The 20,552-nt window shown below is 33.2% G+C and overlaps 1 protein-coding gene across 3 annotated transcripts in view; it reads left to right on the top strand.

Moving 5' to 3' along the window:
* Positions 1-19,341, top strand: part of DCN (decorin) — a 41,082-nt gene extending 21,741 nt beyond the window's left edge. For all 3 annotated transcript variants that reach the window (XM_054580195.1, XM_054580193.1, XM_054580192.1), the window contains exons 4-8: positions 3,610-3,823; positions 4,634-4,747; positions 9,116-9,209; positions 11,437-11,575; positions 18,630-19,341. In XM_054580195.1, the coding sequence (XP_054436170.1) occupies positions 3,610-3,823; positions 4,634-4,747; positions 9,116-9,209; positions 11,437-11,575; positions 18,630-18,824 (756 nt within the window). In that variant the 3' untranslated portion in view covers positions 18,825-19,341. The remainder of the gene's footprint in view (positions 1-3,609; positions 3,824-4,633; positions 4,748-9,115; positions 9,210-11,436; positions 11,576-18,629) is intronic.
* The last annotated feature ends 1,211 nt before the right edge of the window (positions 19,342-20,552 follow it).

The following is a 20,552-nucleotide window of genomic DNA, read 5'->3' as shown; positions in this document are numbered from 1 at the left end:
AAAAATAAAATTTGTTAAAGATTGAATTATAAAAATACTAGTGATTGCTATATACTGGGCACTGTTCTTAATACCTTATATGCATTAACTCACCTAATTCTTATAACTATTCTTATGAAGTAGACACTCTTGATAACCCCTTTATACATATGAAGTCACTCAGGCACAGGCAAATTGAGTTACTTGCTCATAACCACAGAGCTAGAAAGAGCTAAAGCTTAAGATCTAAACTTAGTAGCAGTCTGGCTTGAATTTGTGCACTAATAATTGCCTATAAATTTGATAACCAGAATACAATTCCTTAAAACAACACCTAATACAGTGTAAGCTCTACATAAGTGGCTTTGGAGAAAATTATAAATACGAATTCAGATTTCTATATTTTTCCTTTCTACTTTATTGAAATATAATTTACCTGCATTACTATATAATTTTAAGGTGTATACCATAAAGAATTGACTTATACATGTAGGAAAATGTTACCACAATAAGATTAGTTAATGTCCATCATCTCAGATAGTAAATTTTTTTTCATTATGAAGAGAAATTTTAGGATTTACTCTCTGAGCATTTTCAATATACCATAAAATAGTGTTAACTATAGTCATTATGTTGTACAATACCTCTAAAGTAGCTATTTATCTTATATCGAAAAGTTTGTACCTTTTTATTACTTTCTTGGCTGACGGTGGTGAAAATACTTTTACTTGTACTTCTACCCTATTTTTGCTGTTCGTCACCTTTTTCATCACTTCACCCTAAGTCCCAGTCTTGATCACTTTTTTCATTAATTACTAAAGAAGCAGTTGTCCTGATTTCTCAGTCTGCCTTAATTTTAGATTAAATGGCACTCAAGGCACTTCTCCCCAATCAATACATTCTCTTCTAAATCAACTTCCCTCATCCTTTTAGCTAACTAATGATAATCCATTTCTGCCTGTTTTTCTTTTTTGCGTTAGCTAAATATCCAGAAGAACACCTGGAGTTCACCTTTGACTTTTTCTTTGGTAGCTGGACTTTCTCATTAACTAGTGTAATTAATCAGCTTTTTCCATCTCAACATTTTGCCATTGCCTATTATTTTATAAGTATGCTTTCTTAAATACACACCTCTCTGTATGGAGCTGACATTAACTGTCTTTAACAATTCTGTGTATACACTAGCAACTTTCTCATGTGTGGATCTGTTTTAGATGAAGTTTTAATTTATATAGTCTTTAAAATTTTACCATATTATGACCAAATTTTTCAGTTTTATTTTTCAAATTTGTTTTATCCTGAAAGCAGAGATGTTTTTCACTGGACTAAAACCTTCAACAAACAATAATATGTGAAAGGTACTTAGCAAAGTAGTCTATATACATTGTCATTTTTAATCTTCACAACAATCCTTATAGGTGCTCCTGTTATTCCCACTTTATTAAGAAATAATTGGGGACAAATGTCACACTACCCCCGAAATCATCAGCAGTTGTTACTATAACATACTCATAGGTACAGGCATTATCTAGTTATTAACTAGTCAAAGAGGTAATACTTTATTACCTGGAACAGCAGGTAATGCATCCTCAGGTTGATTCTTTATTAATAGGCTTTAACATTTGACATGAATTAAAATAGATTTTCAAAGCATGTTTAATGCATTTATTATAAAAAGATTTCAGAATTTTCTTCCACAGATGAATATTGAGGATCTCCTTTGCATTTAAAATTAAACATCCACTATTTTGGATGTCTTTTAATGATGTAAGTCCTCTGAATCTCTGGCTGTGGCTTTTACTGATTTCCTGGGCATTTTGCTTATTAATATAACTTTTCTATGATTTATAAATCCAACAATTTTTTGAACTTTCTGTAATAGTCTTTGGAATTTCTTAGGATTTAGTTTTAATTACCAATACATATTTTAGAATTAGGTAAAAATCATGTTACTTGTAACAAGTTTTAACTAAATAATGTGAACTACACAAAGATGTGCATGGCTTAATTAAACAGCTGTTACTCTAAAAAGTATTCTTGCATTTCCGAGACTAAAGTTAACACTTTTCTGTTACTCTAGTTCCCTTTTTGTCCCTCTGCATTTTCATATATGCATAAACATGTACTACAATTGAAAATGCAGATTTTTAATAAGTTGATAAAAACTATTTTGTTAATTAGGATTAGTTGATAAAGAGATTTAAAATAATAAGAATGGTGTGATTCTGTAGACATATAGATCATTGGAAGACAATAAGGTAGTCGAGAAATAGGTTTGGCCATAGCTATAGGTATAGCAATTATAAATGATATATAATTACCCATATTAGGAAAACTCAGAAACAAAAATTTTAAAAGTTGCCAAAAATACTAATATACTCAGCTATATAAAAACTTTGTATATAAAAAGGGCAAGAAAATAGAAAATAAATATATTTAGGCTCTGAGTATCATATTACCTATATCTTTATTCTCTTAACCAATAAGAAGTACTGTGATCAGGCAAACCTCTTCCTCCAAAAACTATAGCAAATAGTAGTAAAAGGAACTAAAATGTTTTAAAGCTTTCAAGTAACAAGAAAATGCAAAATAAAGCCACAAGCTGCAATATAATGTATTCATTTGACAAACTTTTGAAACAGATTATCTAAATTTTTGAGGCTTCAAGAAAATTTTACTGTACGGCACAGCTGGTGATGGTATAAATTGATGCCACCCTCTTGTAGTGGAATCCATGACAGCAGTCAATGAAGTGGACTTAGAGGCTGAAAACTGGAGAATGGATGGATGCCTTTTCAGGTATCTGGAGCCACTTCAATAATTTCAATCTTTAGGAATATTATATATTGGTTAATATTATATATTGGATTGGCCAGTTTGTTTAGTTTTTTTTTCCATATGATGGCTCTAAGTAGTGCTTAGTGGTCTTTAACTTCATTCAAAACAATTGTGTTAGATTGTATTGTTTACAGCTGTCATATCAGTGTGCATCAAAAAAAACTTATCAAAATTGGTGAATTTTTGTGCAGCCATTTTAATATTGAAGATGTAAGAAAATATGCAACATTTTTGGTATATAATGCTTTATTATTTCAAGAAAGGTAAAAACACAACTGAAATGCACAAAATCATGGATAAGGTGCTGTGACTGATTGAACATGTCAAAAGTGATTTGTGACTTTTTTTTGGTACTATTGACCTTTTGGCCAACTAATTCTTTGCTGTGGGGCTGTCTTACGCATTGGAAGATGTTTAGCAGCATCCCTGGCCTCTACCCATTAGAAACCAAGAGCAGGAGATGGCTGAGATACTCAAAATATCCAAACAATATAGTTATTGGTGAAAATGAAAAAACGTGTCTTTTATTTTATGGAAAAAACTAAATGGACTATTTGGCTAATCCGATATATATATAATTTCATTATATTTCCTTCCTCTTTATTCCTAATGTCCAGGTCTTCGTAAACTTCTTAAAGGAATCACATATGATTGATATTTGCTGATCTCTTGCAACTCTGCAGGTTCCCCTACTAACTCCATCAATGGAATGAACAGACTACACACTCGTTCTATATATGTGTGGAAGGTTTTGGAATTAAGAGAAAGTTGTTTTTGTTCCCCTATCCACAGGCATTGATTCTGGTCAACAACAAAATTAGCAAAATCAGCCCTGGAGCATTTACACCTTTGGTGAAATTGGAACGACTCTATCTGTCCAAGAATCAGCTGAAGGAATTGCCAGAAAAAATGCCCAAAACTCTTCAAGAACTGCGTGTCCATGAGAACGAGATCACCAAAGTGCGAAAATCCGTGCTCAATGGACTGAACCAGATGATTGTCATAGGTATAGATATTCTTATGACTCTAAGACCAGGATTCAAGGTTCACCTTAAGAGATTTCAAGTAAGCTTTAGTGGCAGGAAGGTAAATGAGCGAGAACTTATATGTCTTAAGCCTATGGGAATGGCAGGAGCAAGGTGAGGAGAAGTAGGACGTTGAGTTTGTGCCTTACAACAACATTTCTATCTCTTGTCTTTGGGGTTTTGAGAATGGAGGGAAAGCCCTAGAGCTGAAGTTATCCTGTGGCATGCCCAAGATGCAGGATGTAATTAAGTAGTGTTTAACTGGAGACATTTGAGGATGCATTTTCATGTGGGAGTTGGTTTTATCTGGAAATCTATAAATTATTTTCTTTAAAAAATATATCTTCATGTTTTGCACTATGCATGACAAAATTACAATTTTATAATTGGCTTACAGAATGTTAGATTCAAATTATATAACATTTCAATGTATTTTAGGAAAGTAATAGTCCCATAATAAGTGTTATATGTAAATACTTGATTTTGTTGATTTCTGGGCAAAGTTGTATATGTACCTTAAAAAATTTTGTTGCTGTTTTTGCTACTATTACTCTTCCATAAACATTTGTGTAGTTTTTTGTTTTTGTTATTTATTGTTTGTTGTAGTAAGGATTATTTTTACCCCATTTTGCCATCGCCTTGAGGAGCATTGCTTTAATTTCTCTTTTGTTTTTCAGTCAAGATGTTGTTGAACCAAATTTCTATTCAATTCTTTTTTGAGACAGACACTGCTTTGACTTGCAATATCCTAAAATTGTCTTCTAAAAGCTTTACTCTTATTGCATTTGCAGAATTGGGCACCAACCCACTGAAGAGCTCAGGAATTGAAAACGGAGCCTTCCAGGGAATGAAGAAGCTCTCCTACATTCGCATTGCTGACACCAATATCACCTCCATCCCTCAAGGTGGTTACAAATTCTCCAAAGCAATTTGGAAACCTAAATCCAAAAGCTTCCATACTTTAAAAAGATCATTTTGGAAATCTGAACGATGACTCAAAGAGACAACCTCTACTCAGGCTCAGTGTGAACACGGTGATGAAGTGTTTCTACTGAGCTTGGCTGACCACCGGGCCAACTATGCTCATCGTAGAGATGACTTGGCTCTTTTACCTATAAAGTCTCTTTTAAGATATAACTTAATGCACAATGATTTTATATAACAGAATTGTGATTTCACAAAGAAAAAAGTACAGTTATTTTAAGAAATAGAGTGCCTTAGTGGTACTTTGTTAAAAGAGAAAGAAAGATATGTGAAAGTACCTCTGAAATAGAACCAATTTTTACTTCGAGTCCCTAATCTCTGAGTGAATTTCTTTCCATTTTAGGATTTTCCAGTTACTACTCTTTGAGTAAGAGGATCCACAGTGACCACATTCTTATTTAAATGGGTTTTGGAGCCTGTTTGCTTGACGTCAGACTGTCACTGATTGGAATTTATCAAAATCTGTGCTTCAATTTTCTTATATTTGAGGTGAAAATAATAATACGCACCTCACTGGGTTGTTTTAAAATTAAACAAATAATTAGAGGAATATCTGACATATAGATAAGTAGTGGATTAATATTACCTTATGTTGTTCATGAAAAATATTTTGAACATTCATTTTGCTTAGGCAAAGTTCCAAACACAGGAGACAGGACAGTGAATAGGATATACTACCTGCCTTCAAGCAGCTCATTGCATGAGCAAAACCCAACAGTTAAACATCAATCACCACACAGTCCTGGGGGTCAGCTCATTGTATGAAGAGCTACCCAGGAGAGGCACATAAGCCAGTCTTTGTGAATCAGAAAAGGCATCAAATCACCAAAAATAAGTTCTTCTAATTTTCACATTTTTCCTGTCTTAGGTTCTTCAGTCTCACAAAAAACCCTCTATATTCTCAAATTTTCCTTTCAATCTGGCCCTTCTCAATTTATATGTGTTATTCTTAGACTGGGGAGAAAATGCAGCTACTTGCTCACAGAAAACAATGACCCTTTATTGCACTTCCATAAAAACTTCAACTCGAGAATACATATTCCATAGAATGGTTTCTTACCACCCCTTGCCCTCTCCACAGTCTTTTTTGCTATGGAGGATGTTTTTGGCTCATAATAGCAACTACTGGTATAGATACAGAGATACCTAGAGAAGGGAGATTGATTTCCAGTTCATAAAGCGCATTCATATTGAGACTCGGACTTGTTGCACATAACAAGTGATCTTTTTTTATCCCCAGTGCAGGGATTATATGCATTTAATATATTTATATATTTATGTTTATATTTTATATAGTTTATGTTTTATGATATATATAAAGTTATCGATATATATATACATACACACATATATATGGCCTTAGAGAGCTGTAGGAGGTAAAGTAGCTGGAATTTAAAGTCCAAATCCTCCCACTACTTTTTGCTGCCAGATGCCTTGCATTGAAAGAACAATCTTTGGCTTTTCTCTTAATGCATCTTCCTAAATATCCCTCAATAACATTCTATTGCTTAGTGATCTGTTTTTTTAGATTCTCTTGTATCCTTTCTGTATCCTGGGTGCTCTTATCATCTGTAGTTTGTTTTTATTTAGTGAATACTTAATAATATTAAAATTAGAGTAACTGAATTTTATTCAGTACATATACCAAATACCTTTTATGGGTTTTGTTATTTGTGCCAAATGCTTTTCATGGGTTGTTATACAAATCTCAAAACAATCCTTTGTAAGTAATATTATTATACCTGTTTTATAAAGGAGGAGAATGAGGCTTAAAGAGATAAAGTAAATTGTGATGAAAGTGTTGGAGCTAAGAAGTGGCATGAGTGTGGGTTTTGTTGGGCTGACGTCAGAGCTCCCGTGTTTGACTATTTCACTCTGTTTTCATATTAAGTCCTTTCTCCATGCCTATTTATTCATATCTAATATAAAAGTTTATGTTCTTAGGCTGGGACCCTCCTGCCTGAACATCACCAATTTTCAAGGACTCTTAATTTCTGCGTCTTATCTTCCATTACTGTTGGAAACAGAAAGGCAGTGGAATAAAATGGAGAGATTATAAATTCACATTTGAGTTAGACCAACGTGGGTGAGAGGCCTATTTAGCCTTTTAGTTGCTCTTTGAATTTAGGCTATTTATTCCACATCTCTAAAACCTCCATTTTGTTAGCTGTAATGACACCTATCTTCGAGTATTTGTGAGGATTACAAGATGTAAGACTTGCAATACACACACTTAGCATTTGGCTCAAAGTAAGCTGTCAATATATTTTATCTTAAAATGGAAAAGGGAATAAAAGTAACTATAGTTTAGGTTTTTTGGCTAAATGCTACAGTGCCAAAGGCTAATGACATTTGTTATAAATTTGACTCTTCTATCCTATGCAAAGTTTTCTTCCACAAACCTCCTCCTGACTATAACTTTCCTTCTGGGAAACTGATGTCCCCAAAAGGGAGACACTTAGAAACCAGGTAAGAATGACAGATGTAATGATGATTAGTGTTCTAGAGACTGCATTTTAAAACCACCTTTTCATGGTGATAGGGAAGAATATATAGGGTCCAGGAAAAATGACACTTGCTTCAGTGTGGTTGGTAGGGTAATAATATGGGTGTAATAATTTATAGTTTTAATTTTAACATTTCACCTAAAATTTCATATGGTGTGATTGAGTACAGTATTGTTATGTTACAGAATTATGCATTTATGATTTTTTAATAAAAGATTTTGTAATTTAAAAAAAGGGGCGTTATTTATGCTGGGTCCTCCTCCTGTATATGCACAATTAAAAAAATTTCTGGAGTTGCATTTATTGCTTTTTTATATATGAATATATATTCACTTGTTTTACTCATAAAATAGTTTACAAATCCACATGTATTTATTCTAAGGAAATTCAAGCGGTTTAAAGTTCTTATTCTAGTAGTGATTGCGATTTCCTGTTATTTATTCATGAGAATAATGAAATTGTCATTACATTTCTTTCAGTTAAGAGCATGCTATTTTAACTCTTTTTTGCCATCTAGGAATTTATTATATTCTCTACTTATTAGCTAGATAGCCCACAACATTTGTACCTTTGCATCTGTGTTTCCTCATCTATGAAATAGTATAAATAAGAATATTTTAAATAATGAAAGATTCAAATGAGCTAATTTAGGAAAAGTGCTAATCTCAGTGCTTGGCACAAAACAAACACTCACTAAGTATACCCTTTCCTTAGCATCTCCCACATAAATAGAGAAACTAATAGTCATTTTCAAATCAAACAGACTGAACATTTATGGTAGATAGACAATCTTGACAGAATTCAATGGGGCACAATGAAAATTTTAGACTAAACACAACCTGTAATTTTCCAGTTATGTTTTTATACAAAAAAACAACACTTTTTGCTAAGCAAATGTTAGTTCTACATGGGACCAACTTGCAGTTTTCTTTGTAGTTGTTGCTATTCTTCTAAGTGGAACAATATGTATTTTTTAAAATTGTATTAAAATATAATACCTCTTCAGATGGCAGAAGAAAATGAAAATAAAATAAAATTTATATTTATAGTACTAAATTTTTGGAAATCCTAGCCATTCAAGAAGTACTATCCAGAGGTTTAGTGGATACTTTGGATCTAAAATGATTTCCCCAAGTATTCTACATGTGGCAGATCACTTTATAATCAGCCTCTGCACTGCGCTTGTATAAAGAAACAGTCTTGATTTAAAGAAACCAAAGAAGCTTTAGCTTTTCCCATACACCCATGTTGCAGAGGCATTTGATATTCTTATGGAAAAGTTAGATTATGACTAGGCCAGTATATCAGTGTTAATTTTTAAAGATGATCAAATAACTAGTTAACTTATATAGTTTATGATCTCTGTATTATAGTTCGATTGCTCATCTCTTCATTTAGAGTTATATTTTTGTCAATAACAATGTTAGGCCATTAACAAAGATGTAAGTATCTACTGAAATTCAGAGTTTCGCTTCAGTTCTACAATTGTATCTTAACAATTCCTAGGGGGAAAAAAATCTACTATTTGATAAGCACAATCTATATTTTTGTTAAACTCAATCTAGGAGAAAAGTAAAAAAGGTCTCATACTATTTCTAAGAGCATATATTGTTATAAATAAGATGAAGGAAAATGAGGAAAAGCAGAACTGATGAACAAGATGAAAATCAAATCATTTGGAACTATATGTCTTTTAGAAAGTGGCATATGACCTCATCACATAGTTCTACATTCTGTAATTATGTTTATTTTCTAACCTAACTTTTTGTATCCGTATTCCAGGTCTCCCTCCTTCCCTTACTGAATTACATCTCGATGGCAACAAAATTACCAAAGTTGATGCAGCTAGCCTGAAAGGACTGAATAATTTGGCTAAGTAATAATCTTTCAAGAAATTCTATCAGTAAAATGGCTAGGTGTATTATTGCCTACATGCTCAAAATTAGAAACGATTGATTTTTGACGGCATCACATTTTTTGTTGTGGTTTACAATAACCTCAAACTTCAGCTAGGCCAATTATTTATTTAAAAACCTAATGAAATAGTATACTTACTATAACCACCAAGGTCAGGCTCCTATTTTATGAATACCCTATTGTTGTTAGATTCAGGTATATCTTATTGCAAAGTGTTTAATTAAATCAGTATGTTCATTATGTTCTAACTTGCATTGAATAGAAGGTTAACAAATTATAACACAGTGTCCAGAATTTGAAAATGCATTAAAATGAAAGCTACTAGGATATTGAAATATTGGGCATCCCACACCACAGTATAGAGTTAGAATAGTTATGATAAGATTTCCTAACTCTTACTCAGAAGAGTTTAAAATGTCCCTATTTATTTAATGTAGTATAAAAAGATTTTTACAATGTCTGGCCCTTCTTCACTTTTTTCCCCCCGATAGATGGTCACTAGTGCCTAAGTTGTTTTCTAACCTAGCTATAATATTCCTATCTTTACAATCTGTTTAAGTAATACAAAGAGGAGAGTCCTGGAAAACTCTTTTAGCTGTCTTCAAGGAACACTCTGTTCTTGATCCACTAGTACTGTTGAATGTTTTTAAGAGAAGCATGGTGTTATGCCAAATTGGCTCACTCCTTTCTTTGTATATAAATTTCATGGTAGATAAATAAATATAAAATATTCTGTTCATCTTTGAAAAGTGCCTACTATTTTTACCCATTTCTGTGGGTATTTCCCAGTGACCCAGTGGATGGCGAGAGCCGAAGATGAACACATGTATGTGGCAATAGCTACAAAGTATTACCCTGGTGTGTCACAGATGATGAGAAATCCTTTATCTAAAGCTATTTTAATCTCAGCTTCTAATGTAGACAGTATTTTTCAAAGTAGTATTATGCACCACTCACCTTTCTTTGCTGATTCAGTCCCTCTAGCTGCAGAAAAATGTTGGAAAATAAGGTGCATTACTTGTGGAGAACTGTCTTTAGGATGGCTGTTAGTATTGGATCATTATTCAGAGTAGTAGTAGGCATAAGAATTAACAATAACCTAACATTCTAAATGTGGCTAGTCATTCATAATATTTGTGCCTTTTTAGTAAAAAAACAAATCTGCAAAAAAACCCCCAAAATATTCTGAGCTAAGCTGCCAGGTTAAGAATCTATAGCTAAGATAAACCAACTGGGCTATTAATTGCCTAAAATCAGTACATTTTAATCTCAGTTATTTCAAATACCAAGTCATGATTAAAATTGGAAGACTTTGGTTACCTAAACCATCATCCAAATGTTAAAAGAGTTCAAAGGTCAGAACTAGCTGAAGACAAGCAGAAACCTATAAAACGTGCCATAGTCTCTTTCACCGCATTTAAAGAAACCCAACAGATTCTTCATCTTTCGCTTGGCACTTTCTGGGTCTCTTCCAAAATCTTCTTGCCTCATCCCTAGAGATACAGGGCAGAGATCAGGGTCAGAAACTAGCGACGTTAGTACCTGGTACATTCAGACAGTAACAGGTGGTCATTCGTTACCTCTTTCAAACTAGCGGGAGATACTAATTATGGTAACCTTTCTGGAAGTTAGGTTTATTGGCTCAGTAGACTCTTGTACCTTTTATTTCCAACAAATAAATTTATACAATAAATATATAGTTGCTTAATTTCCAAAATAATCAAAACAATAATAGTATTTTTTATTGTTTTCTCAAATGAATTCACTACTTTCATTGTATATAGATATCAATTCAACAACTAGTCATTGATTATATCAAGCACTGTGTTGATACTGAATATACCACCAGACAGTCACTATTCTTAAGGAGGGACCCACAGGTACACAGTCCCTTGAGTTTTACAGGAGGGCGACAGCAGGGTGCTTGCTATATATGAGCATTTACTAGGGGTACCCCTTTAGCCTAGTGCTGTTAGAGGAATTTTAAAGAGGGTTAACTCTAAGATGAAATCTTAAGAACAAAAGGACTTTGTCCAAGCTTAGCAAGTTTGGAAAAGCATTGTAGGCAGTGGGAAGAGTAAGTGCAAAAATGAAAAATGTCCCTTTCCATTGACTTGATTAATCACATGTCTGTAAGAAGGTATCCATGTGTGGTCCATGAGCTTGTTTCCTCTTTTCTGTTGTAGGTTGGGACTGAGTTTCAACAGCATCTCTGCTGTTGACAATGGCTCTCTGGCCAACACTCCTCATTTGAGGGAACTGCACTTGGACAACAACGAGCTTCTCAAAGTGCCTGCTGGGCTGGCAGAACATAAGTACATCCAGGTAATGCAATGTCACTGACCGCTGTGCATATCTAGGCAGCAAACCCTCTTTACTGAGATGCCAAGAGGCCGGAAGCTCAGCTTAGAACTAATTTTTCAGAGAGATATTTTTAGTGTTTCCACATAGTCATTCTTGTTTTATAGGTGTAAATGATTAATTTTTAAAAATTAGGACTAGTGTCTTGAACTTGCTTGCTCCCAGAATGTAATATTTTTTTATGAGGCAAGGTAATTTCAAGTAACAGATCAGTGTAATAAATACATACTGGTTAGAAGAAATTATATAACCTGTGATGCATAGATATGGAATAAAATTGTAGTTTTAACTTTTAGCTTCAGCAGATATCATATAGGTCAAAAGAGAATGTGTCTCCAGCAGTATGACTGAATTAACTTTATATCAATTATCAAGTTATAATGCATTCAAAAGGATAAAATGATACAATTCAATAGTCCACTGTGGTAACAGAGCTTTGTGGTCTATAATTCTATAAGTGTAAGACATGCTTATTAGTTTAAATTGTGATAATTATTTTATGTATAACAATATAAGACATCCATTGTTACTTTAAGGAACTAAAACAAACATGTTATTCCAATTATATTTTTTTAAATTCAGTAATGTGGTCTTCAATAGGTTTTATATATTTGCTTATTTTATCTAATTTTCAGTTTTTTAAAGGTCATATTTAAACTGTTTCAGAGATTTACATAGATACTTAGTTCAACCATGGTGATTCAGAAACTATACCTTAACATTGATATTATGTTATAGGGAAAAGTACTTTGTACATTTGCCATTTTTGTAATTTAGAATCTAAACTTTACTGCTTGGGGTTCAAGATAGATTTCTCTTTTACTCTGCTCTCAGCAATATGAATAAATTAACTGATTTTTTTTATTGACTTGTGACAAAACTCAAAATTTAATTCAAACATCACAATTTTCATTATCTCATGCTAATTCTTGTTCAGTGGGTCTTTGGTGATAATAGATAAGTGAGTAATTGGGGGTTGAAGCCACAAGTAAAACCAGTCCACGTGGAAGACAGAAGAATCGCTATTGTTGTTACTGTTACGATTTTAGTTGGTGGTGGATTTTGTTTTGTTTTGGTTTGTTTTTGTTTTCATTTTTAGATCTCAGAGTAATCACTTTCACCTTCTTGAATGCTTTTTATCAAATGTTCATTTGAACACATTATTAAGTCCATAAAATCAGTTTCATGGGTTCACTAGGAACATTTATGAAATGTGATGGTATGGGGTAGGGTAGGATGAAATACAATAAATTGAATATAAAAGAAAATATCACTGTGATATTAAATATTTTAAAATAATTTCATATATACAGATTTATATATACTAAACCTCAATATATAATGTCTTTCATATTGTGGATCATAGAGAAAAAACTAAAACATACTTATTTGCAGTCTTTGTTGAATATCAGCAAATCTTTGGGCTTTCACACAGGGTCCCACATTCTAAAGGGCCCCTCACTCTTGGTTTTCCTATCTAATTGGTTCCCCGTGTACTCATTTTACTCCTCTTCCTTCAGGCACCAAGGGATTTCATCTACCCTTCTTCCTTTTCTATAAGCATATAGTTCAGCTATTGTAAGCAAAATAATAGAGTTGTTCAACATCATTACAATCCAGTTTTAGAACATTTATACTATGCTCAAAATATTCTGCTATTAATTTCTAGCCAGTTTGCAAGCTCATACCCAGATACAGAAAATCATTAATCTTCTTTTTGTCTCTGTTTGCCTTTTCTGGACATTTTATATAAATGTAATCATAACAATGTGTGGCTTTTGTGTGTGGCTTTTTAAATTTATCATAATGATTTTATAGCATCCACATCATAGCATTTATTAGAAGTTCATTCATGTTTATTTGTGTAGAGCATTCCATTATATGTATATGTCACATTTTGTTTGCTAATACTATACCTTCTTTTACTGTACTTTTTTTACATCACTTTTTAGTCCCTTCATACCGCTCTCCCTCCCTGCAATCAGCACACTGTTGTCCCTGTCCATGAGTCTTTTTTCCTTGTTGCTCAATCGCTCCACCCCCCAACCTCACCCACCACTAGCTGTCATCCTGCTCTCCATCTATAAGTCTGTCCCCATTTTCCTTGTTAGTTCAATTTGTTCATTAGATTGCACACATGAGTGAAATCATATGGTATTCATCTGTCTCTGACTGGCTTATTTCACTTAGCATAATGTTCTCCAGGTCCATCCATACTGCTGCAAAGGGTAAAATTTTCTTCTTTTTTTTTGGCCAGGTAGTATTCTGTTGTGTAAATGTCCCATAGTTGTTTTATCCAGTTATCTGTTAACGGACACTTGGTCTACTTCCATATTTTAGAGATTGTAAATAACACTGCAGTGAACATAGGGGTGCTTATGTTCTTTCAAATTAGTGTTTTGTGTTCCTTTGGATATATCCCCAGAAGTGAGAACACTGGGTCGAAAGGCAGATCCATTTTTAGCTTTTTGAGGTATCTCCATACTGCTTTCTACAGTGGCTGCACCAGTCTGCATTCCCACCAACAGTGCAAAAGGGGTTCCCCTTTCTTCACATCCCCACCAGCACTTGCTGTTTGTTGATCTGTTGATGATAGCCATTCTGACAGGTGTGAGATTGTATCTCATTTTGGTTTTAATTTGCATTTTTCTGATTATTAGTGACATTGAGCATCTTTTCATATGTCTATTGGCCATCTGTATGTCCTCTTTGGAGAAGTGTCTATTCAAGCCCTTTGCCTATTTTTTCATTGGGTTGTTTATTTTTTTGGTGCTGAGTTTTATAAGTACTTTATAAACTTTGGGTTTATAAAGTACTTACCAGATGTATCGATGAATATGTTCTTCCATTCTGTAGATTGTCTTTTTATTTTGTTGCTTTCCTTTGCTGTGCAAAAACTTTTTAATTTGAGATAGTATCATTTGTTTACTTTTTCTTTTGTTTCCTTTGCCTGGGGAGATATATCTGATAAAAAAACTTGCTACAAGCATTATACAAGATTTTGCTGCCTATGGTTTCTTCTAGGATTTTTATGGTTTCAAGTCTAACATTTAAGTCTTTGATCCATTTTGAATTTATTCTTGTGTGTGGTGTAAGAAGGTAGTCTAGTGTCATTTTTCTGCACTTACCTTTCCATTTTTTCCAACACCATTTACTGAATAAACTATCTTCATACCGTTGTATGTGCTTGCTTCCCCTGTCAAATATTAACTGACTAAAAAGGGGTAGGTTTATTTCTGGGCTCTCTATTCTGTTCTATTGATCTATGTGTCTTTTTATCCCATTACTATGTTGTTTTGATTAATATGGCCTTCTAGTATAGTTTGATATTGGGTAGCATGATCCCTCCGACTTTGTTCTTCTTTCTCAGGATCACTGTTGCTATGCAGGGCCTTTTGTGGTTCCATATAAATTTTTTAAATATTTGTTTTAGTTCTATGAAATACACCATTGGAAATTATTGGAATTGCATTGAATCTATAGATTGCTTTGGGTAGTATGGGCATTTTAATGATGTTAAACTATCCATGAACCACTGTATATGCTTCCACTTATTTGTATCTTCTTCAATTCCTTTCTTTAGTGTCTTAAAATTTTATGTGTACAGATCTTTTATACCCTTGGCTAGGTTTATTCTTGGGTATTTTATTCATTTTGAAGCAATTGTGAATGGGATTGTTTCCTACTTTTCTGTTATCTCGTTAACTAACAGAGCTCGTTAAAAATGCAACTGATTTTTGGATACCAATTTTGTATCTTGTTATTTTGCTGAATTCATTTATCAGGGCTAGTAGTTTCTTGATAGAATCTTTGGGATTCTCTATTTACAGTATCATGTTCTCTGGGAATAAAGACAGTTTTGCTACTCCCTTTCCAATTTGGATGCCTTTTATTTTTTTCTTCTGGTCTGGTTGCTATGGCTAGGACTTCCAGTACTATTTTGAATAATAGAGGGGAAAGTGGACATCCCTATCTTGTTCTTGATTATGAGAGGAACACTTGTAGTTTTTTCCCATTGAGCATGATAATGGCAGTGGGTTTGTCATATATGGCCTGTATTATGTTCATGTATGTTCCTTCTATTTCCATTTTGCAGACAGTTTTTATCATAAATGGCTGATGGATTTTATCAAATGCTTTTACTACATCTAAGGATATTATCATGTAGTTTTTATCCTTCATTTGGTTTATGTGGTGAATAACACTTACTGATTTATGAATGTTTCTGCTACCATACCTTTTGATTACTGTATCTTTTGATTGTGTTTTGATATTGGGAGTGAAGATACTCTAACTTTCTTCTTATTTTTAAAAATTGTTTCTTTGCATTTCCATGTAATTTTGTGATAAACTTGTTCATTTCTGCTAAAATAGTGCGCTAGGAATTTGATAGGGATTGTGTTGACTCTTTAGATCAATCAGGGGAGAATTTTTAACTTGATAATATTGAATATTCCCATTAAAAGGCATATAATATAATATACAAGCATGTAATATTTCTCTTTTATCTTCTTTATTATTCACAACAATGTTTTGCCATTTTAGGGTACAAGTGTTAACGATTCTTTTCTTAAGTTCATTTCTGGTGTTCTCGCTTTTGTTTTTAAGATGCTTCTCCTAAATGAATTGTTACCTTAATTTCATTTTGAATTTTTTGTCACCAAGTATACAGAAATTCAATTGATATTTTTTAATCTCGATCCCCTATCCTAGTACACTGCTGAAATAGTTTTTAGTAATAGTTAGGATTTTTCGTGTATTCTTTTGGATATTATATATTCAGGAGCTGTCATTTGTAAATAGTTTTAGTTATTCTTTTTTAACTAAATTCCTTTCATTTCTTTTTCTTGCTTTATTGCAATGGATAGAATTCCTAGTGCAATGTTGAACAGAAGTGATGAAATTAGACATCTTTGCCTTGTTTCCTATCTTAAGAGGGTGTTGGATAATCAATTACACCTATTTATATTTCTGAGATAAATTGTGCTCAGTCTTTATGTATAATTTTTTACATGTGAGATACAGTTTTCTTACAGTTTGTTAAAGTTTTTGCCTATATTCATATGAGATATTTGATTATGGTTTTCTCATGATGATTTTTGTCTTGCTTTAATATTAGAAAATATTGACTTCATAGAATGAGTTGGGAATCTAATTTCTTTTTACATAGACTAATACTTGCTCTATGTCTTAATATTTTCTTCTTTCACCTTCAATATCAGTCATAAATTCTCATCAGATACCTCTCCCCTTTCTTGCTAATTACTACTAGGAAATAAAGAATGGTAAATGACCACAAGAAATGTGCAGAACTTGGAGAATTGTAAAAAAAGAATATTCACAATTGTTGCTTTAGTTTTAATATCCCTTGTTCCTGTTTCTGTATGGCATCTACTGTTCTCTTTATAATCCCTTTCTTAAAGAACAAGTGAGTGTGAGTGTTCTGATAGGTGGAACAGTATTTTAAGTCAATTATTTTAAAGGAACAACTCATGGATTTTACAGCTTGCTTCAGAAATTGTTGCCTTACATATCATTATATTTTAGTCTCAATTGTATGGTTGAATCATCGAGTAATTTATTGATCTTCAGAATTCACATGTACAAAATGGAAGTTAAAAACTCATTTCTAAAGTCCTTTTTCTAAGTCTATTTACTTTCCCTTTGGAAATCCGTGAGCAAATTACTATTATCTTAAATGTAATCATAAATATGTTTCAGAATAAATAAAGTCTGATGAACTATAACATATTTATAGAGTATAATTTACAACAGAAAATACATTTTTAAAAAAAATTTAATAAAAGTGCTGTGCCACTTAGGTATTTCTTACAGTTTGTGTTGATTTTTATTGCAATACTGTATACCCTCTTTTTCTTAATTGTATATTACTTTCCCATTTTATATAACTTTATTGAAAGTTCTATTATTTGTCTTTGCTCTGAAAATATAATATTCCATGTACACACAATTTATGAAATAACTATGAATCCATTCATTTATTCTTTCAACATATTTATTGAACACCTATTCTGTTTTAGTATACACTAGAGATACAGTCATGAATAAAACAGGAAGAGATTTTTCTCCTAATGGAACTTTTAATCTAGAGGAAGAAAAGAGACAAACATAAATAAATATAAAATATGCTATATAGTGATAATTGCTATAAAGAAGAGAAAATAAGTGTATTTGGGACACAGAATGGCAGAATGAGATGGTTGGGGAAACATCTTTGCTAAGAATAAATGAATTATATGAGGCAGTAAGCCTGGTAGACATCTTGGAGGAGATCACTCCAGGTGGAAGAAACAGTACATGCCAGCCTGATGAGGAACCATGCTTTGCATGTTAGAGGAGAAGCAAGAAGGCCAGGGTGGCTGGATTGAACAGTAAGTGGAGATGAGGTCCGAGCAGAGGGATGTCAGATCATGTACGATATGGAGGCCAATATGAGAATTTTGGGTTTTATTCTACATGACATGGGGAGCCACTGGAATATTGAGACAAAGAAGTTATAGCTTGGCTTAATTTTTAAAACACTTGTTTTGTGAACTAAAAAAGAAAATAAAGAAAGAACAGACTGGAGGAAGGCAAAAGAAGAAGCAAGAAGAAAAATCAGTGCAACTTCAGTAATCCAGAAGATAATGGCGGCTTTGGAGAAGGCTTTGGGAGTAGACGTGGGGATAAGCGCTGGATTATATGCGTATTTTGAAGTTTGAGCTGGCAGGATTTGCTGATGGTTGGGCAGAGAGTATAAAAGAAAGGAAGGAGCAAAGATAATGACAATGTTTTTAGCTTGAGGATCTGAAAAGATTGTGATGCTGTACACCAAAATGAGGAGACTAAGGAAAGGAAAAGAGTTTTAAAAGGAAATGAGAAATCAAAAGTTTGGTTTGAGAAGTATTTCAGTATTTAAACTGAAGAATGAAACCACTGAAAAAGAATAAAGTATTTAAAGGAGGGGCTTCAGTATATTCAGAGGGAAATAATTATTCTCCATTATTTCATGTTACAGGTTGTCTACCTTCATAACAACAATATCTCTGCAGTTGGATCTAATGACTTCTGCCCACCTGGATATAACACCAAAAAGGCTTCTTATTCAGGAGTGAGCCTTTTCAGCAACCCAGTTCAGTACTGGGAGATTCAGCCATCTACCTTCCGATGCGTCTATGTGCGCTCTGCCATTCAGCTTGGAAACTACAAGTAACGCCCAAGAAAGCCCCATTTTTATAATGGCAAAATCTCATTAATGTCATTGCTCAGAAAAAAAGAAAATGAAAGCTAAATACTGAAATCTTAACTGCAATGTGGATGTTTTTCCCACATGACGTTATGCATAAAGCCAAATATGCAGTTTAAATAATTGCCTACAATAAAAGAAATATTTTGCCTGAATTCTTTTTTGAAGCTTTCTGTTGATGTTAACTGAGCTGTCGCAGATATTCTTATTTCACTAAATACAAAATTTGGAGAAAATACGTATGTCCAAAATTTAGTAAAGCTTTTCTTTTTTAATTTTCAACGGAGTCAAATTTAAAAAGTATCAATCTTCTGTAACTCATAGGATGGTTAGTGACTTAAAATCAAAAGTCAAATTCTAGCTCTGTATTAATCCCCACTATTACTGGAAAAGCCTTATTTGAATATGTAAATTCAAATAGGCTATGTAAAATTTTTACTGTCATTATTTTGAAAAAAATAAATTCACAAGTTCACATTAAAAAGTAATATTGTATAGAAGTATAATTGTAAATCTTTCCTAAACTTAATTTTCTGAAAAGAGTAGACATTGCTTTCTCGATAGAAACAGCACATTGTTTCAAGTTCTTAGATATTTCTTCTGTCCCTGTCCTTTCACATTTGTGTATTGTAACTTACATTACCTGTATTCAATGTTAAGCTGGTAAAGCACAAAACTGACTTTTTCTGATGGTCTAGAAAACTGATACTTTATAGTCACTAAGCTCTAAATCAGCTTTAAAACTATCATGAGTATAATTAGGATGCTTACCTGAACATTTCTATCATTATAAGATGTATTAGATATTTAATGCACTTAGTTAAACCTTCCTTCAATTTCAGACTGTTTTCTTCAAGATTTAGAAACAGCAACAGACCCTTCAACAAGTCTGGGGAATGGGATTATTTTAAACATCTATCGAAAAGTATATGTGTGGCATCAGTGTCTAATAAGTAAACATGTGAAAACTGTTTCTTCTACCATGTTGAATGTTTTATGGTTGTAAATACAGGCAACCAAATCCAATCTGATTTAAACTACAAAGGTAAATACAAAATAGTCCTTCTATTAGGTGAGCCTTTAGGTGCAGTTTGGTGGAGTTGTAGCCGAGTTCCTCTACAGTTCTTTCAGCTCTGCCTTCCTTCATTCTCAGACTTGCTTCTCTTGTGTTCGCAAAGTAAATATCTCACCCCATAGTTTATCCCATTCAGAACACAAAAGGATGTGAGCACATTTTCCAGGAGAAGTCATGAGATGTTCTGATTTTTATATACCAACTTCACAACTCTTTAGAGTCAATGAGTAAATACTGTTACTCCCATTTTATAGAAAACTAAACTGAAGTTAGTAGAAATAACTTTCCTGGAGTTAAATACCTGCTAAATACCTGCAACAGAGCTTTTTGTTTTTCCTTTGTACAAGGCAGGGTCTGGTAGAAAACAGAATTTACCCCAGAGAATTCACATGAAGATAATTTAATGAAGGGACTGTGACAGGGCGAACACAGAGTTTATTGCATCAAACAGGGGATGGTGAGACACCTAGAGACTGGCAATGGTCTCAAGCCATTCCCACCATATGGCTGAATGTGGGGGAAGAAATTGAGTCTCTGGAGCCAAGCGAGAGGACAACTATGGAGTACTTTCGTGCCCAGGGAGCCATGTTCCTGGAGGAATACAGCTTCTGCCAGAGCTG

The sequence above is a fragment of the Pteronotus mesoamericanus genome, unplaced genomic scaffold, assembly GCF_021234165.1.
Source record: "Pteronotus mesoamericanus isolate MK-2021 breed Mesoamerican mustached bat unplaced genomic scaffold, CSHL_Meso_final contig_56, whole genome shotgun sequence".
Lineage (NCBI taxonomy): Eukaryota > Metazoa > Chordata > Mammalia > Chiroptera > Mormoopidae > Pteronotus > Pteronotus mesoamericanus.
This window is presented reverse-complemented; position numbering and strand designations above follow the sequence as displayed.